This window comes from Venturia canescens, chromosome 1 (assembly GCF_019457755.1).
Source record: "Venturia canescens isolate UGA chromosome 1, ASM1945775v1, whole genome shotgun sequence".
NCBI lineage: Eukaryota > Metazoa > Arthropoda > Insecta > Hymenoptera > Ichneumonidae > Venturia > Venturia canescens.
Window position 1 is genome coordinate 20,275,479 of NC_057421.1, and position 24,337 is coordinate 20,299,815.

The following is a 24,337-nucleotide window of genomic DNA, read 5'->3' on the forward strand; positions in this document are numbered from 1 at the left end:
ATTACCTGCTGTCGGATATTGCCAGATCGTCGGTGGCCAGGAGGCAGCCGTCGTCCCGGCGGCAGGGGGATTTCCCGCACCTCCGATATTACCGAGGCCAGAATTGAGTGTAGAGCCAAGAGCTGCGTTGAGAGAGGGTGCGAGGCTACCAGAGGGAATGGTGAGATGGGCTGGACGTTCATCCCCACTGTTTCCGCAGTGCACCAGGGTGGCTCCTCCCATGGTCATAGCTGTTGCGGAGCCTGTCACGGAGGGAAAGATAAAAAAAGGAATTACACATGAGAGAAGGTTGAAAGGGGGTCAAAAAAGAAAGAGCAACGATGAACGCCCACTCTTCGCAAACACACACACACACAAACACACACACACTCACACTCGAACAAAGTACAAATACGCTAGGCTAACGAATATATCGACGTAGAAGAGCGTCACGAACATTTTCGAAAGCCACATAATCCACTCTCCGGTTCTGGTGTGTAACAACGCACACTAATTTGCATTGCTCCTTCCCGTAGAATAGGGATCGCACACCAAGAAGCTTCCCCTCGTATTTTCATCGTGATTCCTTCCTCTCGCTCGTGAAATTCTCAACGACCTGCCTCCGCCCGTTTCTGGCTTAGCTCCACCTCTTTTCTACGCCCACAAGCACACTCTCCCAGCCCATCCAACCTTTACCAAACACCGCATTACCCGATGCTTTCGACGGTATATGTGTACGGCTCTTATTCTCACGTCGACAACTAAACATGGCCGTGGCGGCGAATTGCGACTCCATATATATGCCTCAAGCGGCAAAACGGAATGTTCTCTATATACATCGTCGCCTCCTTTACCGTCCGTAAAGCCTCTAAATTCCTACGCTCAGACTGCCAGAAATGGCCAACCACTCTACAATCGCTTCATCGAACATGGGCAATGTTCCTCTCCTACCGATGCTTTTCTCACTCGGATTAACCATGAGTCGACTTGACAGGAATTTCGAACGATCCTTCAAGCATTTTCCTAACTTACGAGAACTTTCTCGGCTGATTATGTGCGTTGAAATTTTGACACGAGAGTTGTACGGATATCACAGAAATGAGAATCCCAAATCGTTTGCCAGTGGTCAACTTGTTCCTGAAGTTTCAGAACGCTTTTACTGACGAAAGTAGGAATCATGAAGGTTCGAGATGCTCTGTGGTAAGTTTTCATAGAGACTGGTGAATGGAGCGTTTCACAGTGACTTCGTGAGACCGAATTTTTCCAAATTTTCTTTCAATCCGATGCTTAAAGCACGAATTTCACAATGAGCTTCCCACGGAAATTGTTGCGATACGAATTCATCATTCGCGTAGGGCAGACTCGCTCTGTACGTACGATAAAAGTATCGATTACTCCTCCCACTGAAGCCCCGCTGCCGCAATCATGATGAACTCAAAAGCGCTCTGTTCTCGGACAGCTTCGCTTTGAGAATTAGAAGAATTGGCGCATCGCATCCACCAATTTGGCGGGATCCAACTTCGCGCATTCAGAAAATAAAGGATCAGTTTCAACGTCTCAATGAGTATTGATGTTGACCGGAAAACATCAATGAATACTTTTCGCAATATGAGCGTGGTTAGAGCACGGCGATAAACCCGATTTCTTAACGCTTCGTGGATCTGATGCTGCGTGGCGTACTTATAAAGCCATTTTTTCGAAATAATAATCGAATCAGAAGCTTTCGCTGCACATTTTCGTGAGATCTGCAATAATTCATATGAAAAAAAATCGAATCGGCAAATGAATAAAGCCGAAAAATCATAATTTTTAGATGTCATCTATATTGGGAAATAATTCATATTGAAAATGACACGAAATTCGCTATCGATTTTAGATTATAAAATATTCTGCCGGCTTGGGTCGATTCAGTAATCCTTCCTCATACATTCTCAGTCCAGAACATTTTATCGAGAAGCTGACAAAACTTCTCCCCCAAAATCTCCAATACAAAGACATTGCGGATGGACGTAACTCAAAAATACGTGAATTTCTGACATGAGAATAAAAAAGAATGAAATTACCGAATAAGAGTTGATGAAAAAAAGCAAGCGAGCATCGTCATAATCCGATCCTTCTCTCTCTTTCTTCTTCTCAAAAACGTTCTCCCCACTAAACTTCAGTCTCGTTAATATTCTGGCTCGACGTTTACGAACGCGTTTCGGGCCCGCGGCGCCGCTCCAGGAATTCCGATGGCTGCAACCCCCACCCCGTTACCATTGCACGTCCTCCCATCCCCCTCGTGGAGTCGACGCAGTCCAAGTTTCTACTCCTTGTGCACATACATCGGAGCATACACATATGAATGCTATAATAGTATAGAAAAGCGAGAGTGAGAGAGAGAAGGACAGAAACGACTCGACTGTCCCGCGAGTGCCCGATGGGTCAAACGAAAACAGTGTCGTATCGGATAACGCTTATCCGTCAGGGACGTCCACCTCTGCACTTCTCCAGCTGCAATTTATATTTCAAACGAGCCTTCGACTCTATTGCGAACTTATAATTTCCGCGAGAATAACTTTTCCGTAGTGGTCTGGGCTGAATGTTGGAATTTGGATGTACTTTGTAGAGTGCTCGATAAACAATTTCTTTGACGAGCGAAGCGAAAGTTTTTTTAAATCAAAATGAAAATTTGATAAAAACTTGTCTGTGTGTGATGATTTTGTTTTTTTTTCCAAAGTTCACACGTCACTGGCGATCTGTTTGATCAATTTACTGGATGAAAGGTCGTCGAATCTCTTCACTTCTTCAAATAGTGAATGCAACAATAGAGACTATTCCAATTCACTTTGCGACCCAATTTTCTGGGGTCGATAACCATATTTGTGAAAACTCATCACAGAAACCGAAATAGTAATTATCCTATTTTTATTTTCTGCTATCAAACGATCGAATGTACATCGTCCGCCTTGGAGAAGCGTATGTGTGTTGGAGGATTAGAGAGGAAGATGAAAAGTCGTCTGTGCGAGACGTCTCCGCTCACTAAGGAGCAGACGGCCCCTGAGGAACGTGAAACTCATTAAAAAATCGTTAAAAATACATTTTTGCTTCACCTCTTGGCAAGTTACGTGTACGAGTCTCGCGTTAATCTTCTTACCGATATAAATTATCGTGACGATCATGGAAGCTTTTATCCAAAGAAAATAAAGGATGGAGAATTGATCGAAATCGAGGAAAGAGTGTGACCAAAAATTACTAATGAATTCGGCGCAGCAAATGTCGATTGAATTTTTCTCATGACCAGCATCCCATGAGTTCAAATGGTTTGTGGATCTGGAGGAATTTCACCGTCGATAAATTATTAGCCACACATTCAGATCCCTCTCGTACACGAAGTGAGTTGTCATTTCATTGCGGTTCTTTGTGTACAATTTTTTCAATACGGCCACGCGTTGTAACTCGCTGATTCCTCACATTAGCGTAGTTATTCTTAATCCATATTGATGTATTCGTATATAAATGTGTGTAAAATATCGAAGCGTGGATAAATGATTGTTCGACGTTTACCTGACACTTCTCGTTCTCCTCTCATTCTCGCCATATACACACTTATCAATTATCAGTTACGATATACCACACACAGTAAGTGCGAATGCCGATATCATATGGCAGATTATGCCACACGAGAAATAAAATTCTCTCCGCCGAGTGGAACGCATTAACTCGCTGAAAAGCACTCGCTCGCCCGCAGTTTCCTTGTTGCGAATTAAAAAAAAAATGAAAATAATAAAAAAAAAACAATTAAAAAAAAGTATTGAAAAAGGGAAAACACAGGCAAGGAAAAAAAGTGCACTCGAATTTATGATGACGGGAATATCTATATAGACCTGGCTCGTATACGTGGAACACACAACTCGCAGATATACTGTTGCTCAGGGTCGGGAGTCGTTGAGCACGTTCACGAGTTTCTATTCGTAGATACGATTTTTCATTTTATAAATGTATACAAAGGCGTTTACAGATACAAGGCACACTTTGTTCACGCGAATTTTCCACTTCTTTATGCTCGTGCTACCTTTCGAAATATTTCCGATCGGGTCTTGTTTCTTTTGGAATCGCATTCGCCCGGGTTCGTGGGTTTATTCAAAAGCGTTGCTTTTTCTAGTTTCGTAACTAATGAAACGATCGCGGATCATCTTTTGCTCGAATTTCCTTTCGCTTCCCCGGAATCAGTTTTTTGTGTCGCAAAATTTGTCATTCCTCCTTGAGATTTAATTGCGTCTTTTTTGCTCGCGGATCTGAATGAGCCGACTCCGGAGAATCGCACTCGAGACTCGAGGTGGGAAAAGCGAGCTCGCGGGGTTTCAGTGATTTCTGATGCCGAAATGTTCATTCGCTTAGAAACGTCTTTTAAATACTCTTTCCTTTCGTCTCTAAACGCTATTCGAATTCTTCTCACATCTTTATCACAGTGAATCGAGAGAAAGTGGAGTGCGAATTCCTTCCCTTTTGAAGGAAGCTTACATCATCAACGCCAGTTTCTTGTACTCGACAGAAATTTGGATTTTTTTTTTTAACCAAGAATGAAAAATAATTTTGTCGAATCTTGTTAGAATGTTCTCGCTTAGAATGTACCATGGATAAACTTGTATGGAATATTAATTCGCGCATAAACAATGTTACGATATGTAGAGCGAGCCGAGTGATAAAGACTTCTGCGGTGGACGGGTCAAGGCCACGCGAACGAGAGTAACTGAGATATTTTTTCATCGCGAGTATCTATCAATACTCGTGCGAAGAGTGTGATCCATTTTTCAACGGTGATATTATGTAAATATATTTGTACACATAATGAATAATATCAAGTATATGGTTATTTATAAACGAGTATAAATAATAAATGCACTGACCGAGATTGTCAGGTTGAAAATGGTGGTAGCTCGCATGATGCGAGGTGTGATGACTCAGTGATACGTTTCGCATCGACGACGACGTTGTTTCCTGGTGCTGTAGTCTCTGTCGCGCGACTGCGATACCAACCGGAATTCCGCCAGATCCTGCTGTTGAGACGACGATTCCTGTTGAACGAAATTTCGAAAAATCGATCGTTAAGTGGCAGAAAAAAATTAAGCAGTTTCGTGCTATTTTTGTTGGCAGGTAAAAATGTGTGTTTACTGAAGGAATGAAAACCGAGGAGCTCTCGAGTGGTTCCTGAGGATCTAACGAAAAACAGCAGAAATGACAGTTGGTGGTTGAAAATGTGCGACAACGCGTTCGTCGTTGGAACGTGGAAATACAAAAATCTCGCTCAAGTCCCACTCGCACGAGATTGTCAACGGATGAAGCTGTCTAATTTTACAACGGACCGCGGCTCCATCCATAATTCGTATTCCAACGACCGAGCTTGCAGATCCTTCGACGTTGTGATTAGCGATGTAATGAAATGTGGCGAAATTAACTGTCACTGGTGCACGTTGAAAGGGGCGAATGAATTTCAGTCGAGCGCAGCGATCATAACTGATCGAATGCGGTGATGGCTGACAACGACTTTTTCGACTTTCTCAGGCGAGTTTCGATACCTCCAAGAGACGAAACGATCGATTTTCTTTCATTTACGTTTCATGTAACAATCCATATTGAAAAGTTTCATTTTTCACTTCATTGACGTACTTTTGAGGCCGTGGCTATTAAAACGGTAATTGCGATTTTCCGTTCCAATTTTCAGGTTCCAGGACGAAGCGTTCCCGTGATCGAACACGCCAAATGCTGGGGCATTTGAGTAATTAAATTTCCAATCCAAAAAGACAGTATGGCAGGGCACATTAGTCGAGATTGTGAAAATGTGAAAATTGAAATAAAACATTTTGATTTCGATGCGTCTCAGTGATCGGGTTACTCCAACTCTCGTCTTCGTGACAGTGGAAGCGAAAAAAGTACATCCAATATGTTTATTACCCATCAAGCGAGATTTTGACGCATCGATTTCGAGAAATCCATTACCGCAGAGTCCATTTCTCTCCTCCTTCATCGGCCATATACCTGTGTGTTAATGGCTTTGTCTTTTTTCCTTTCCACCATCACCAATTCGCTTGTGTAGCTTCACGTATATGAGCACAGTAGTCTACAGCTTCGTTTTTTATCCATGGTGAACACGTTATTGCGAAAGTGAGTATACGCGAGAGAGGGAAAAAATGTCGATTACGTAACGAAGCGAATGGAGACGTCGACTACCCTGTCTTATATCCGATACATCCCTCCATCGATATTTTTCCCCTCTACTTTCGCTCTTCTCGATGTCAATTCACCAGTCAGCCCCATTTTTCCCACACAATTCAGCTACACGTTCGAACGATTGTTCGATTACAGAACTATTATACGATTAAGGTATTCCTTTCACGAACCCGAAATCTCTACAAAAAATTGATTTTAATTTACAGTAAAGTACAACTGCATCCGAATAGATTGGCCAAATTTCAGGTCAGGTTATCGACCATTTAACGAAGAATTAAAATTTCAAAAATCGCAAAATTTCGACGGGAGCTTATGGAGAATCCACCATCACCACATTTCTATTCAACAATTTATACACTGGATATCTCTGAATTCCTGATAAAAACTATCTCACGGATAGTAAAAAATGTAAGGAATCCATAGCGACAATAAAAATACAGGGTTATCGAATGTTGAAAAGAGATATTAACGAAATAAGTTGGAAAAATGGCAGAAGCAGAAACTCTTCCCATATAACAACAACTTCTCAGAGGTTAGGAATCAGTCCAAATTTCGAGTGCCCTTAAAGGAATACCTTAAATGATAATGAACGGTCTGGGGGAAAAAAATTATTGACAATATGCGATGGTTGCGACGTGAACGTTTCAGTTCGGTGTCCAAATATTGGGAGTTATTGAAACTTTTATAACTTCGTTATTGTTATGATTTTGAGGGCTTTGCGAGTATGAATCATCAGAATGGAACATTAGGCATGACCCGGATGCTTTGAAAGTTCAATTGTTTTATTGAAATTGTGATTTCAAGTCAATTTTATGTCAGATTTCTTGTAAAAAGGTACGCAACGTTGATTCGTTTCGAGGCATCGTAAATTTTGAGGATTGAGCTTATTTGCAATTATCGGCGCCGCATTGACAATTAAGAGGGCGCATGTTTAGTGATAAGCTTATCAAAACAGGTGTAAAATGATCCAAGTTAGACCCGTTATTTTTCGTTTCACGGAGAATATAGAAACGCGCGTAAATGTGTTAGTTGGAGCGAGGAGGGTTGAAAGTGACTCTACACAATTGTAAGTTCCGACGTAGGCGACTCTCCGTCTCTCTTTATTACGATTTCAGAGCCACGCCTTGTGTTTGCGTCGCCATGCGTGTCACGCGCCTCCTACTTAACGAGATCCCCTTCTATATTTCACTTCTTCTCAATCCCTCTTTCTTCTCTTTCCCTCGTTATTTCTTCCGAGTCCATCTCTCTCGCACTATCGTTTTAAACTCATTTGATTCTTCATACGCACGCACCGCGCTCGAGGCTGTTGCGCACGCTATTATATACAGGTTGGCAAACGCCTAGCGATTTTCTTCTTATCGTGAGAAAAGATCAGCCAGCGGGTCAGAAAGTGTGTAACCGTAGAATTAGAGCGTCAATGAGAGCGGGGAAAATTCCAACTGATTTGCTTACCGGCATGAGACTCTTCCGCTCTTTTCTCTTTTCGCTTTTGCTCCAACGGACATCGGCGCGACCTCCTCTTTTTTCTTGTTCCACGTTTTTTCCCGTATTTATTTCATTTTTTTCTATTCGATCCCCTTTTTCCTGCATTTTTTCTCCTTTCGCCACTTTCATTCCCTTTTCTCTATTATTTTTCTCCTTTTTCATTTGCCACTCGCCACCCACCTTTTTTTCCATTCCCCGCTCTCCTTTTCTCATCCGTTTTTCCCGCCCTCCGTCGTCTCACTTTTCTCTCCGTCCCTCCTTCTATCGTTTTGATTTTTCTCGCTCACCGACTCTCCTCTCCCCTGCTCGTACAACACTTTTGCCACACTCCGCACTTTCGTGCGTGTCTCGTTACTGCGAAGGGTTCCGTAGGATCGTAAGCTCCCTCCGCTCCTTCGCCGATTGGTCCCCGTCAAGCCTCGAGGGCAAATTCACCGGATATCGCTCCATCCCTTACCCGGGGGAGAAACACACGATGCCCAGCTTCTATTTCGCCGCCCAGAGCGCGCATGTGTACTTTTCATTTTGTCTTTGCTACTAGCTCGTGGGACGGGGGGGGGGGGGGATACACGTGTATTAAACGCGTTTACTTACGTGGGTGCACGTTCAATATTATCCGTCAAAAAGCTGAGAATATCAGGGCCAATCAGAGTGACACTGTTCGGGTATGCCAGCAGCGAATCGTCTGAGCATTCCTCGATTAATACGATTCATAACTGAACTCTTTTCACGAGCACACGAAATAAATATTTTCAGTATGAAATAAGGTGCGATCGTCGATCCATTAGAATTTCAAATAAATGAATAATTGCACAGCAAAGTTCGATGTAACGTTAAAAGCTGCAGTTGAAAAAGGAGCATCGACTGCGTGCCCTAACAAATGGGCTGTTCAATAAACTCAGAAAGAAAACCTCTCCAACATGGAATATCCTGCGATCTGAGATTTCTTCATCTCAATTTAAAGTAAATGGGCAAAGAATCGTAGAAAATGTTCGTGCAGCGTTGGGAAATTCCGTTGAAAGCGGAGTATTGAGAGAAAACACGCGAAAAAGCAAATTTTCATTACGATGAAAGACACTCAGAGGGATAAGATCGAAATAAATATTTAAGAGACAAAAAACATGGGGGTCACTGTTAAAAACGTACACAGCTCGTTAAACCAGTCGATTGTATCGAATGTGATTCGCAACATTTCCTGAAATAAATGTTTATTGAATTACTCGATGTCGCGACAATGCATCCGATACTTCGACCTGCTAGAACGGTACACGTCTGTACATAAACAATGTATGAAATCTTGGTTTCTTTCTCAGAAGCTTGAGGAACGATCCTGTCGTTTATTCGTAAGGATTTTCCCAACGACTGGATATAAAGAGGAGAATGACGATGAAACTCTCTCTCCCTCTCTCTCACGTTGAGAGAGTCCCATAGTAGTCGCGCGAACGAGCGTTAAGATCTATACGATTTCGATCGTAAAGCTTTTCCGGATGTGTATGAACGATAGAGATGGAGAGCGAAGTGCGGGGGAGCGAATCCACGAATGGCTCGCTGGGATATTCTCTCATTTTTATTCAGCAGCGCGTATGTAAGAATACGCAGCGAATTGCGTGCTGTAGAGTGTCCTCGTAAAACGCGAGAAACTATCGCGGTGCTTTTTTTCTTGTCAAGATCTACATGTAAGAAGAAAAGAGGGCAAGATTGGGCTCGATTAAGGCGGTGAATTTTGTGATCGCCTCGCATTTGGGCGACTGTCACTTGCGCGAGGGCGAGCGAGACAGCTGCCAAATGGTTGCGCACGGTTTACTCGGAGATGCTCGATTTTTTGAGAAAAATCAAAGTTACACCTTGTTTTCTGATAAAATGAGGATAGCCTGTAACTCATATTTTCTTTCAAATATCAAGCTACTCGGAATAAACCGTGCAGCTGGATTTTTACCGACTGAACAAGTGACAGATCACCTTGAAGGGAATCCCGCTCATAATTTAATGGTTATGAGAATGATTTTGAAAAGAAGCATCAGTCGAAAGGTACTCACCATTTTCGGACTTTGTCGGCATAGGCTCGATCTTAACAGCGGTCGTTGTCGCGTGAAGGGAGGTCGAGACTTCGGCTACTTGACACGGTACCGTTGTCATAGGCTCTCGCTTCACGAGACTCGCGTTCACGACTCCCGTCGTCGTTGTACCCGTAACTATATTATTCGAATTGCTCGTGCACAGAGTCATTCCCTCCGTTTGACTGTTCCAGGACGAGGCAACTGGCAGGGTGCGACTACAGCCGGCATCGGAATGGACCAATTTCGTTTTGCCTGGAACAATTAAGTGAAAGAATCTTCGTCTAATTGGAGAACATTTCATGGGCACTTGATGAGGCGCAGTAAAGCAAAGGCAAAAGCTAAACGAATATTTCGTAGGTCAAATCTGGAGAGTACGTGAAGCTATGAAAAGCGTGGAGGTGGAAAAAAAGCGTTTCTGGAAGATGAACATGCGACTTTGTGGCTCGGAACCATTCAGCGAAATCCATCCGTGTTCGTCGTGAGCAAAAAGACCTTTTTAACACACGCAGTTTATGTAAAGTGTGAAAATGTAGTCGCACCGACACTGGGTTCGCAATACGTGAAAATAATCTGGCAGCATCGAAACAGGCAACATGCTAGCGACTTGTTGAGTGGTGAAACTTCAAAAAAATCGAAGAGAAAGTATAGAAAAACATTTTAGTCGTACACTAGACTACCGGGGTCCTTCGATTCTTTATTTTTCGATGAGAAATCGTGCAGTGAAGTGACGAGAAAAAATCGTAGTTTTATAAGATGACGTCAATGCTGATTACAAGTTTTTCGTTCTAGAGAATGCTGTCGTAACTGCGGTGAAAAGTTTCCTTCGTCGTTCATTTTTACCTTCGGTCTAATCTTGAGAAAAACTTTTCATTTCGAAAAGTGGTTGTTAAATTAAACGAAGAAAAACATTTCGAAAGTGGTTGTTAAATAAAAACTTTGAACTTATTGAGAATTTAATGAGAATTGTTTCCCACGTGAGACTGTTAAGATAATTATTTGACAGCACGTAGTGGTGAAATGATTTCTCAAGTTGCATTTCTCAATTCTGTGAAAACTCAAGTTAACCCTTATGAATATAATTTTTGAATAAAATTTGAGAGTCTCAAGAATAATGACATAAAACTCGGTAGATTTTCATAGACTAAATCCGTTTAAAAAACCCCTTTTTCTCTTTTTTTCCACTGCCATTTCGTCCACTTAGAAATTCAATAAAGAGTCATCGAGTTGTGAAATCGAGGGTGAAAGAACAAAACCACAACGAAAAGAGAAATAAAATGAATCTTGGCAAAGTAGTCGTTTTTTTTGTGCTCGGTCCTGCATGCGTGAGATGAGGAAGACGTTGGTAGTCTCGAGAGCCAGGAAGACGACAGACGTAAAACCGGGTACGACGACGATAAAATGTCCGAGCTTGTTGTGTGCGTGTGGGTGTATGTGTGTGCACATGCGTGTGTGTGTGTTAGAGAAAGAGAGAGGGCGAGAAAGAGGTATACACGAAAAAGCAGAAACAGACGAGGAGAGTGAGCAAAAACAAGCAAAAGAAGAGGAAACGGAGGGAAAGAAGTGGCAGAGAAAGTGAGAGAGAGAGAGAGAGAGAGGGAAGAAACGAGAGACTCGAGCTATCCGAGCTTTAAATATAGAACAGGGGAGTGAACGCTATGAGGACTTCTTGCGTAAGCGAACTGGCAAACCTCGTCATAAGGTATTCGAACACGACAACTACGAAATTCAAGACGACGAGTTTAACTGAAAATAATGAATCGTAGATGGTAAATATTTGGGTAAGACCAGCATTCAAGCTTGTCCGGATTATCAACATTTTTCGGTGCGGCTGACCTCGCGGTTTTTCTATCCTCTCACAGTGTCCCACTCTCCATTTGCTATTCCTCAATGAAGTGGTACCGCAACAGAGATCGTGTAAGAAATGTTTGTTTTATAGAGTGTATGGCGTCTCGACTGAAACTCACTGATCGATTTATCCAATAGTCCCAAAAAGATTTAGCCAAAATCTTTTAGCTATCTAACTTAGCTAGCTAAAATCTAACTTGGCAGCGAGTAGAAATCATGCAACAGGAGTTTATAACGTCAATAAAGTTCCACCACAATCCATCACCATCCAATTGCATATTTCTAACCATCAATAAAATGGGAAGTTTTACTAGAGCATTCAAAAAAGTATTCTGTATCAAATTGCAATAATTAACCGATGAAAAAATTTTTATAAATAAGTAATTTGTGACGAGAATTTGCGTCGTTGAATCACTGTGGAAATCCTTTTTGTGCCAATATTCCTTCGGATTCATTAGGCAGAAAATAAAGTAAATATTTAAATCAAATAAAACTAAACGACAAATTTATTCGAGGAATGAAAAAATAGGCACGAGCCAAGAAAATATCAGTCATCGATATCAACTTCCGCTGCAGGTGCGCTTAAACAATTTTTAGGATCGCGCGAATGTCGAAACAAAGGATCTGTTTACTACGAGAAAAAGCCTTTTGTTTTTTCTTATTTCCAATGTAAATAAACGTGCAGTCTTACCGTTATTACTTTTGCATATACATGGCTGGCGAGTTTTGTTCTCCAACTTGACCGTTTGTCCGGTGGTCGTAGTTTGTACAGTGCCAAAGTTCTCGAGTTTCTTCATACTGCTGCTGCTGCTGCAGCTAGTCGTTTGTTGAAGAAAGCCACCGGTATTGTTACCATTATGTGCACCAGCCTGTACGAGCATCGTGCTCATAGAACTCGAAGTCGAGCCACTCGGTATCGTCGAAACGTTGACCGCCGTCGTACATCCGGTGCTCGTTATTGCCTGAGTCTGAGTCTGATAATCCTGGTGAAGGAGTACACCGGTCGTTGGAACGACGCTCCCCTGTTGGCTGTTACTCGGTGACGAGAAGCTGTTTATAGTTAACGTCGGTGTACCCGCCGTCACCAGTGATAATTGAGGCGAGAATGCGTTTTGATGGAGACCTCCTTGAGTTACATTTTTTTTCCCCCCAACAAAAACAAAATAAAACAAACCACATTCGATTACGTCGAAAAGAAATCACTCAATATTGATCGCAATTGAGCCCGATTATCACGAGACTTACGAGACGATGCAAAAGATAGTTGAACATGCTTTCGTGCGAGCGAACTAACCATTCAACATTTCTGGGCTCTAAGACGTTTAATCGATTCTCGAAGTGACATTTTTTTCTACATTACTGTGCTCTAAACAGTGATAAATTTCGATGAATTTTTTTACGATTTTCCCGGAAATTTTCAACTGTGATATGATTTTAAAAACTGGGGGGCACAATGTCATTGATTATCGAATTTTTCGATTCGTTTGTTTTCGATTCACTTTCTCGCTCAAATTTGATGACAGAGACTCCAAGCATCGGTTCGATACTTTGAAATTTTTGCCATTATTCATGAATTCGACTTTGTACGTCGATGTGTCAAGTTGACATTCGTCAGTATCAAGTCGATCGAACAAACGCCTTAAAAACCGTATGCAAAAGAGGCTACTTGACGCATCTGCTTGCGTCAACTACCATTTATGTCACGTTTGGTCCTAGAAAACCGAAAGTGACACTTTAAGACGTAAAGACTGAAGAGATGCCAAGGAATGAGTGCGCCATTTTGAGAAAGGAAGACTCGAGTGTGTCTTTACCAAACTCTTATTAACTACAGTGTTCAAACTTCTCAAGGGAAGCTTGCACATGCGTACGGATTAAATAATTGCTGTGTATTTAATTATTGTTGGTTCGCCGGGTATAAAAAATTCATTTGTAAAAACGTCGTCACGCCTATTTTCATAATAATAGACTCCGTAGAATAAAACTGAGGTTTCTTCATTCGGGGAAAAACTGCGAAGAACATGAAATACGAAGATGGCATTTTTTTCCGAAAAAATATCACTGCTGTTCCACAAAGGCACTTTGTGCTTTTGTAAATATTTGGCGTCACTCAGCCCGTGGGAGAGAAACTGTCGTGCTGGCCCAAAATCGATTCAAAAACGCTGAAAGTGTGTGTGTTCGATGCATACAATAATAAAAAAAGAGTAAACGATCGAAATTTCGGAGCATACGGAAATGAAGAGAAAAGCAAGTGAATTGCCTGAAAACGTGCGTCCAAACCAGCGATAAAAATCGCAAAAATCATCCAATGTGTGCACAAGAATTTTGTGAATATAAAAACGGGATGCTGATAAAGTGCATGAAAAATAACGTGATAGAAAGGAAGAACGAGAACGTCGAAGGTATGCATGGCGCTTTTCGTTGTTGAATTTGTTTGGGAGAGACACTAACCGAAGGTGAGCGTATGCTCGTCAATAAACTTGGACGTAAAGGAGGTCGCCGATGTCGTCGTCATCGTCGACTCACCGTGATGAAGATGATGAAGACCGGCGAGATTGAGGGTGTGTTGAGTGTGCTGGGCATGATGTAGACTCGCACCGGCTGCAGCAGCTGCAACGTTAACCCCCACAGCGCCTTGTAAGCTCAGGGACTGATGAGCCTGATGAGATGTTTGCTGATGACCGGTCGCGTGATGCGGTGCCAGACTCGCCAGATTCTTGGCAAGTAGTTCGAGCTGAGTCACGGGTACAGGACTGTACGGTGAGCCCGGGGGTGGCGTGGGAGCGCCCCAGGTGTAACCACCGACCCCAACCCCGACAGCCGCTGAGAATACGCTCTCTGAAACTGTTGGAGAAAAAAAGCGCGACCCGCGCAAACGGCCCCGTGTTAATCGATTCGTTTTCTCTTACTTTTCATAAAACTAGGAATCCTGGAGTTTAATGCTTTTTTGCGATTAATATTTGCCGAGTGTGAGTGAGAGTCGATGGACGTCAGTGAGGAATGAAAAAGTCAATGAAAGCTACAGTTCCAAGGCTATTTTTCGGAAACTGTAACGGAAAAGCGACGTTTTTTAAGGAAGTTGAAGCGATATATATAGGACATGATACGAAAAATACATCAGATTTTATTATTCCAAATTAATGAATTGAAAATTTACGTCAATCTTCTTGAATAGCGCTTAATTATGCGTGAAAAATTTGGAGAGGTTTCACCGCCTGGTAATCGAGATATTCATTGTTGAAAATGACAAGGTTAAACCTGGGCTCTTATGGAAGCTTTCGAAAAATTGCAAATTTCAACAATAAATATATCAATTTCACGACGGTGAATCATCGGCATATCCCGCCAGAAGTTTAATACTGTCTTAAGTTTTCTGTTTAAAAAATTTTTATGTGCAAAGTTGGAAAATAGTTTTAACATAAGATACGCTTCAACCTCCTTAATTGAGTCAAATAACGAGGCAAATTTTTGATAGCAAATATAAAAAACAAAAGATGAGACGGAGAACACGTTTCGTTGTCGACTTATTGAAAATTCAATGCAATTTTTATTTAAAAGATGTTTTTTTTCAGTCTCTATTGATATACGTTCATTGTTTTTCGGCCCTCGCGGATTGAAGGAGCTCGTTTCCCGAGCTAAATTCACATGCGAATTTACACGAGGAATTTCGGTGGTCGTTTTGAACTCCATGTTGAGTAGAATGTGGGTAAAAATTTCGTTCGAGCGTATTATTAATTGGAGAAATTATTTATTTGGCTTGTATGTCATACTGCAGAATAATCATTGTGCTGCTCAATTAGCCCATGTAAAAGAGAGAATGAATTTTCGACTTCATTCAAATGTTCCAATAAAATAATTCCTGTTAATTGGATACTCGCATATAATTAAACGCAGCAATACGTTACACCGAGCAGTCGAACGAATTCGTAAATAAATATTCTTTATTCGATGTACACAATGCCATTGACGTAGAAATATTTGAAACATGTAATAACATATGGAGCCAAATACTTAGAGTTGAAAATGTAACATCTGAAATGACTCTTTTTTGTGCAGCAAATCAGACCATGAAAATGTCAAAAGACTTTGATTATAACCTTGCTCAGTCCGTGTTCTATTATAAACGAAAAATCGAACGTTTACATGGAAGATTGAAAGCGGCAAATACGTGACTCGTTATACCCTTTTATTTTCATGTTATCCAGAAAACCATGGGCCTGGAAATATCATTTTTGGGAAACTGTTCAACCAGCTCTGGATCATAGGTGTTAAGTGCAGAAAATTTTTGTCTCTGGGAAGCCAGGAAAGTAAACCATAATAAATGAGAAACCTTAATGCATATTTCCAACTACGACAAGTCTCCATCCAACTGCTCCGACGTTGTCGGAAAATCTACTATTTTCGAAATAATTTCTAAATTAACTTTCGAGTAATACCGATGCAATCAGTGCTAACGATTTTCATGATTTGCGTTCTAACGTACTGTGCGTTTTAAAACGGAACGTCAGTTGACGTATATCCATATTTGTATACGATGTATAACTGTATAAATGAGATTAAACGTAGCTGAAGCAGTTATACGGGTGATTATCGTCGACACCGAAGGAGAGAAAGGTCGAAATTCTGCTCAACACTTTATATAAGAGGGTAGGAAGGTATATGGGATTGAAAAAAAATATGGATATTATGAAAAAAGAACGAGGGGTTAAGAGAGAGAGAGAGAGAGAGGGAGGAGCGAAGAAAGAGTCGCGCGAGCGATGTGGAAGCCGGACGTTTCGTATGAATATTTAAGTAAATCGGCGCTGTGTCTCTGGTGGCAGTGGAGGATGAGCACAAAACAGCAAAACGCGAAGTAAAACTCATCTCGGGATCCGGTGGGCGCGAAAGGCGAATTAAATTTATCGCGTTATATAGTCCGCGCGAGCGTTCATCCACGAGGACGGAGAGCGAAAGAATCGTTCGGACCCCGAACGACTTTCGATAAATATGCAATAAACAACCGGTGAGACGAATAAATGGAAAATCTATGCAAATTCCTTTCAAACACGGTGTCGCTTTATCCTTGTTTGTCATTTTTTTTCTCATATTCTTATCCTCGACGCGTAAACGGGGAGTCGAAAAATGTGGAGAAATCTCGTATAAACGCTCATTTTGTATACCTGTTATTGCAGCCTTTAGTACATTTTTTGTCTGTCGATTTGTATTCGATCGATACAAACTTATCGTTGAGAAACGGTCTCTGAGTTTCATCGAAAATAGAGTAACTCAATCGTATTTACTCGAAATCATTCATTCCATAGGCAATCAAATATTCCGATATTGTTACGATTAGGAGTGAAATCAAAATGCTCTTAAGGAAGTGCAAACAATGTACATAGGATAACATACGAAAAATACATTAGATTTTATTATTTCAAGTTAATGAGTTAAAAATTTTCGTGAATATTCTTGAACAGCGCTTAATTATGTGTGAAAAATTTGGAGAGGTTTCGCCGACTTGTAATCGAGACATTTATTGTTGAAAATGGTAGATCAAAAATGGTCTCTCATGGAAGCTTTCAAAAAATTGCGAATTTCCACAATAAATGTCTGAATTTTGTGATGGTGAATCATCGGCATATTCCTCCAGAAGTTTAACACTCTCTTAAGCTTTCGGTTTAGAAAATTTGATTGTGCAAAGTTGGCAAATCATTTTTCCATAAGATACGCTTGGACTTCCTTAAAATGATTTTTTTCACGGTTCGATATAAACGTCGATCTAATTCAATCCCGTATATTTCTAATTGTACGATAAATTTGAATAAATCCTAATAATTATAAAGGCTGCTCGACAGAGAAAAAAGTTTACAACCGAGTTTATATTCGCATCCAATTAATTTGCTCGTTCTCCACCTCGCTCGTCCGTGCACAGGTATAATTCTGGTTTGATTTTCCGACGCTCGCGAAATTACTGCGTCCGCAAAGAGAGCTCGTACTATCGATCGTATGAAAATGCTTAGATATATTCGAGAAGTACGAAAATACTCCGCCGATTGCAGAGGCTGGGTAGCAATGAACGTGAGTGAACATTGAGATTTTTTCAAGTCTCGCGTAACATTTATCATGAATATTCACTCAGATATTTTTCATATTATATTGTACAGACCGTTTTTTTTTTTTTTTTTACGGTTCGCGAGAACAAGTCGTAAGCCCGCCGATAATCAGCGCTTCATAAATGGATTCAGAAAAAAATTCAATGCACACTTGCAGCGTGTAATATTTATATATAGAATGAGTAAAATAGCGCGAACTCACCTGTTCTTTCTGTCCGCGCGATAAATGTTTGCAATCGACAGCAGCGTGAAAGCCACATATAACATATTATTGGTGAATATATAACATGGGCACTCGTCGAATCATTAACGCTTACCGAACCCCTTATCGAATCACCAATATCATTCAAACATTCATATTCGTGGTTAAACTTCGATCGATTAATTATTTCACCGAATACGTGCGTGTTTGCAATATGATTTTTTTGGTCTCAATGGAGCGACTGGTTTTGCGCTAATCAAGAATCCGGAGCGAGTTGATAATTGATTGAATGCTATTGCCACTGTGTGTAACAAAGTTTGGGGAGCATGAAATTAAATGAAATAATAGAAATCAAAGCACTAACGGAGCGAAGCTTTTTCATTTTTCTATTCGAAAGACGCTTGAATCGAAAGCCATTTCTATAGTTTCTTTCGAGAAGAAGCGAAGTCGAATGAGAATCTCTTACGAATGTCTACGATGAAAGAGATGAATTTTTCTAATAACCAATATTGCGATAAAAGTGAAAAGCAGTGAAATTTATTTTATGATCGTTGCGATCGATCGAAATTTCTAGTTTTCAAATCGCTTTTACGGAGTCGTTTCAGCAAGATTTCTGCGGCACATTATTTGCCTCGATAAACTTGTGTCTTTGTTGTCGTCAGGAAAAGAATCGTCGTTATGACACTGAAGTTTGGAACGTTGGAGTCCAACGAAATGAACGAATGAAAAAACTGTCTCTATTGGAAAATTAAGAATGTTTTTTTCCATTAATTTCGTTGGACTCCAACGTTGCAAACTTCAGCGTTATTCGTCATTTAGTTCTCGAACCTTCAGAGAATGAGGCGCAGCTATTTTTTTCTTAATCTCAAACTATTCTGGAAACGCATTGAAGATTTGTTTTTCAGCGAAGCTTTTCCTCATTCGCACAAGCATCGAAGCGCCTCGAGGTCGCTCATTTTCATTTTCGTTGCAGCATAAATCTATCGTCTTTATAACCGAAGTACCTGGCGGTGTACAGGCAATCACCAGAGGCCGAGAGAACACCATTCGTGAGAGGCACTCTGCCTCTTTATCGCTGCTATCTTTCCGGAGCTGATATTCTTCGAACGAACTAACGAATAGATTCGCGTTACGCGACGCCGCAAATGTACAGGCTGCTCGAGAGAACTCCAAAAGCGTAACTTCAAGTCTCACGACTTTGGGATTTGAATTTTTTAAAATGACAGAGACAGATCGAATTTTTTTTCCTAACCATATTTAAAAACGGGTTTTCTGAAAAATAGGGGATCCGTGGGGCCTTTGCCATCTTGGGACAACAACCCGGGCCGGGAGCGGCGGAGTAATCGCCTAAGTACAGCAAATCTTGAATGGGTCGTTGCCGCGCTTTACCCTCTGTCTCTTGTTTTTGATATTTTTCTAATAAGTAAACACGTTTGAGGACGCTATTTTGACGATTTGCGAGTCCAAATAGTCTACAGAGCTTACCGACCGATTGAATTTTGGAAAGGAAATCCCGTTTGGACGAAATAATAAGGCACTGCGATCGCGACCATACGACGCGGAAGTTTGCAATGTTGGAGTCCAACGAAATTGACGAAAATAACATTTGTCGTTCACCAATTTCTTATTTCACGAATCATTAGCGTAGACTGAAAAACTACGAATTGCAAATTAGGCAGATAACAGAATTGGGGAATAACTGGAATTGTTGAAGAGTCTTTTCAGATCATTTCGTTGGACTCGCAACTATTTGATTTACTATCTATCTTCGAAAAAATAACTCTGAACTCGTTCGCAGTATAAGACTCGACGTGATCGAACTGCTTGTACATGGAGAAAATTTTGTCAGAAATCACTGTAACGCCAAAGTTCCCAGTTATCATGTGGACACTGCTGGGAGGATTTGCGCTATCAACATACTAATTTTTCATTCAGAATTCTTGAGAATTCGCAAGATATTGTAATTGTTGTTGATGAAAGAAACATCAAAGTCCCAGTAAAGTACTCAGCAGTAGCTATGGTAATGTCCCTGCACTATTTTTTCTCCGCATAAAAATGTAATAAAAATACAGCGCGATTACCTGTGCCGGAAGAATGCGTAATGAGTGAATTGTGTGAAATCACCGAGATATTTGTGTACAAATAAAGAATGTTGAGAAGGATAAAAAATGGTGTAAAATAGCTCGACACGATGATTGTGAGTGTGTTTATGGGAATACGCGAAAAATCTGTGGGCCACCCTCGGTTTGTAGGTGAAAATAAAAAGATAAAGGGAAAAAAATATTCACCCCTCTATGCACGTTGATCGTTCTCGTGTGGTGGCGAGCCAAGTGAAGAAGGGTTGTAGATCACCCCTGAGGGTGAGGGCCGCGAGAGCACGTGCCACGAATCGTTTGCATTCGTCCCAGGACGATACGGGTAATTGAAATCGCCGATGAGTTTAGATTCGATTTTAGACAAGGGGCCCCGGAGGCGAGAAATCGAATATAGGAGAGCCGACGTCTCGAGCTGCCGCAGCGAGAAAAAGACTTGGTGAGAGAAAAATAGGGAGGTTTCGTGTCTCTCTCTCTCTCGTCGGTAGGAATAATCAAGCACCATCGTCATTATACATATAAACCACCGATCGGTCTCCTTTAATGTATCTATCTTGCACTACTTTATCGCGGATGAATTTTTATTTCACTTTTTTTCAAACCCGTTTCTCACTCTGAGGCCCCTCGAGTTTCATTGAACTTTCGTACACAAATTTCATTGATTTCTGCAAACCTAAAATCGATCGATGTTTTTCCCTCACCCGTGAAATCGTAGGGGAGACCGGAACTAGTTGGCCAATGAGTCGAGTTGTCTAATAAATAATAAATCCCAAACTACGGAATTTAAATATATGCTCGGTTGATATAATTGTTCGTTGTAACCTCTCTCTTATTCTTGTCTCCCAACGCGTCAGTGAAACACGTCGTTAAGGAACAGTGTAGAATTTTCATCAATCCAGGTACAAAACCAAATTTTTACGTCAATCTTATCTATCTCCTGCTGCCTCGAATTTTTTTACAATTATTACAATAATCCTCTACACGGAAGTTCATATATTGAACTATAATTGTGCACAGTATTTTTTATCAATTATCGATATAATTTGCTGGCAGAACGTTTAGTTGCTCAAAAAAACAGTGTGGGGTGAGTAGGCCAACAATAGGGTTGATAAACACATGTGTCGAAGTGCATGAGTGATCTAAATGTGCTTACTCAAGGTGTGCTAGTAAAAATATAATATTCTATGTGTGTAAAAACTGCAATTGTGAGTTTGATGCCGAATATGAGGATCAGATATTCCTTTTTCTCACACTTATGGACAAAAATGATCTTTACATTCACTTGTGTCAACATTTTGTATTCATTGTTCGAATCATCGAATAAATAATATTGATAACTGTCCGTTTTTATTAGTTTCACTAATACGTAGTTGATTATCAGGTAAAATAGTAGTCAAAAAAGCGATTCAATAACTCTTTTCGTTTTAAATTAAAAAATTCAAGTTTTCATCTGCGATAGAGGAAGGTTGCTTCTACTCGAAACAACCTTTTGGCTTTTGATATCGTCTTTAGTTCCTTGTTTACAAGAAATAGTTTGAAAAGTTGGCCAACCAGTCCCGGTCTCCCTAATCGAATGAGATTTTTCGTTCGAGGAAATACGTTCACTGTTTTTGTCCAGAAATCGGAATAAAAGATTTAATGAATTCGGAATCGCGCGCCCTAAAAACCGCGGGAGTACGTCAAGCTTTTACGAAGACGATTCGAGGGTGTTTTGCAATGAAATGAAATTAATTTTTCCAATCTTACGATATGTTACTTGATCTTTTTAAGCCGCACTCATCGGTCTCAACTCGCTCGGTTGTGAGAACCTCGAGAATTGGCTCAGCGCGAAAGAGCCATAGCAAAAGGAAAATATGAATTTTTATTTCTTCCGTTAAACGTGATATGTACCGTTCAGTCAATCACAAATTGCACGCCCAGGCGTTTTGGATTACACCTCGGACAATGAGGTCGTTAAAGAGCTCGCATTCTCTGTCCTTTCGGCTCGCGGACATCTCCGTCCCTCTGAATACTATTTGACCACACGCACGCTTCTTCTTTTACCCATGAATATACGTGTATGCACGTACGCATATTAAATGCTGCGTCTACATGTATAAACCGAGGCTAAAACACGTGTAAAAAAAAATATAGTTCCTAGGGAGCTTTTTAGACCGCTCATTCAAACCCTTAATTGCATAATTGCGGCATTGTGCGAGTTTTAGGGGCTGTGCCCTCGTGTGTGCTCGCGAGAGGTATTCTTTCCTCTTGCTCTCTATAAAAGCCTCCGAGTTGTAAGAACGAAAAAAAGGAGAAGGTGCCAAAAAGGCTCGGCAGCTAGCGAGGACGAGAAAAGTATGTTCGGAGGGCTCGCTAACAGGAAGTTTAGCACTCGAAGAAGGGGAAACCGGCCTACAAATTTTTTCGTCCACAGTACGCACCGGCCGCTCACGTTCTCCCAACATTTATTGTACCGTACAATAACAGATTACAGAAAAAAAATGGAATGGGTGTCGCTTATGTTTTGAAGCTTTGCTTCGGTTCCCTCTCAAAGATTCCTACGTTCGATCGTCTTCTCTGAAGCTGGATTTCGTTAGCGAAGAAGCAAAGAAAAGGTAAGAAAGGTGCTGCACACAGTGGCAAATTCCTGTGCATGCGAAACTGTTTTTTTTTCATTCCAATATCGAGTCCGGGGGCTGCGATGTATTTGAGAACCATCAGAATAGATAGAAAGGGCGAGCAAATCATTTTCAACAATAAAAAAATATTCTGTTGACCAATTTTGGGTTTTTGTCCATTTATACGAAATTTTTTTAGTGTTTTGCGAATCTGGTAAAATAGTGTGGGATCGTGGGAACTTGTAGCAATTGAAACTCCCCTCGTAACAATTTCTGTTGATAATCAAATTGGGATTTTTCATTTATTCGCCAGAACGACTTTGCACAATACAGAATAATCCAATCAACCAAAATGCTCGAAAAACCGTTCTAAGCTTGCCGAATTAGTTACTAATCGAGTCGGAAAAATGAAGATGAAATTTAGACGAAATCGATCGAAGTGTTTCAACGGTAGATTTATTCAATGTTGCTTACGCGAACTCCAATTTTTCCGAAGCCGACAAAATCATTTGTCCCAATCTCAAGATTTCAAGCTCAATTCGACACATTTTTTCAACATTTACAGAAACGAAGATGAACATTGATTTCATGATAAACGATGATGGGGATGAAAAATAATCGATTCCATAATTAAGATAATCAACGAGTATCAATGGCTATTTCAACACGTTGACCAAATTAATTTTTTACCTGATTTCTTTTTTGTTAAGGTATCAAGTTCAAATAACAGATGGGTATGGCGGGAGGTATGAGAGCTCGATAAAGAGATCGAACTTTCGAAAGACTATTCAATTGTCAATGCTTTTTTGCCCCCCAGAATATACATCTTTAACATTTAAACTTGAGGATTTTGTTCGACACAGCACATGTCTCAGTGAAAGGGATGCTTGGCCTCAGCGAACCTGGAGGCGACGACACAGTTGGCACGATGCAAAGGATGGCGGCTCGAGAGAGTCTGCAACTTCTCAATATTACTGTGAAATTTTTATCTCGAGAATAGAACGGCTGATCAAAAAAAATTAATGAACAAAATATTTATTCGGATATTCCCCAGATGATAGATAAAATTAAAAAATATGCGTAAGAATGACCGTGCGACGAGATACTTCATAATCCTTGTGTGACGTAAATAAATGACAAGCTTGAAAATAATTTGAATATAATGAAAAAAGTGTTAGTTTCCTCAAAATCGATATTCAAACGTTCACCAATTCAAATGAACAGAATCTTCAACGAAAAGATTTTAGAATTTTGAGCTTCAGACGAATCCGTCAAAAATTAGAAGCAAATATACGAAAATGGCTTAAACATGTATCGCTCGTGAAATTAATGTTCATCTTTGTTTGTCCATCTGATTCGTTACAATCAGGAATAATCGTGCAGTCCTCGATAATTTGTTAGTTTCGAATAATTTTAGTAAACTTCGTAAAATTTCAGATAACTCAATTAATTTTCGCTAAATTTGGTGGTACACCAGAGATTGTTGGTTCATTTGAAAAATCTGTGCTGCGAAGATTTTCGGAAGGACGAAAGCCAATTTGATATGAGAAGTCAAACGATCGTTTCATGTGCTATCAATATCGCTTTGAATTGAAGTCGCTCTATTGGACTTTTATCGTATCAACGTACGATCCCACAATATTTCAAGATATTCAGAAAAGTTCAAACTAACGTTCTGGTCCTGTGAAGTGTGAACGAGGAAAGTTTAAATGTCGTTTTAGACTTTGACAAAGATTTATCAACAGAGCTGAATGTTTCTGCGCGATTAAATCAAGTGACA

The 24,337-nt window shown here is 40.6% G+C and overlaps 1 protein-coding gene and 1 long non-coding RNA gene across 11 annotated transcripts in view; one reads left to right on the top strand and one right to left on the bottom strand.

Annotated features, from left to right (window-relative positions):
- The window catches only part of wge (winged eye), a 113,185-nt gene that overhangs the window by 14,025 nt on the left and 74,823 nt on the right, over positions 1-24,337 (bottom strand). For 3 of the 10 annotated variants that reach the window (XM_043434089.1, XM_043434086.1, XM_043434087.1), the window contains 6 exons: positions 17,868-17,876; positions 14,025-14,417; positions 12,268-12,702; positions 9,711-9,983; positions 4,869-5,036; positions 6-242 (listed from right to left, as the gene is read on the bottom strand). In XM_043434089.1, coding sequence (XP_043290024.1) covers positions 6-242; positions 4,869-5,036; positions 9,711-9,983; positions 12,268-12,702; positions 14,025-14,417; positions 17,868-17,876 — 1,515 coding nt within the window. The remainder of the gene's footprint in view (positions 1-5; positions 243-4,868; positions 5,037-9,710; positions 9,984-12,267; positions 12,703-14,024; positions 14,418-17,867; positions 17,877-24,337) is intronic. The other 7 variants (XM_043434091.1, XM_043434090.1, XM_043434088.1 and 4 more) reach the window with 6 other exon arrangements.
- LOC122419487 (uncharacterized) lies at positions 4,333-11,143 on the top strand. The gene is made up of 3 exons (XR_006262907.1): positions 4,333-4,788; positions 5,093-5,891; positions 9,923-11,143. It is a non-coding gene; the product is annotated as an uncharacterized lncRNA (long non-coding RNA).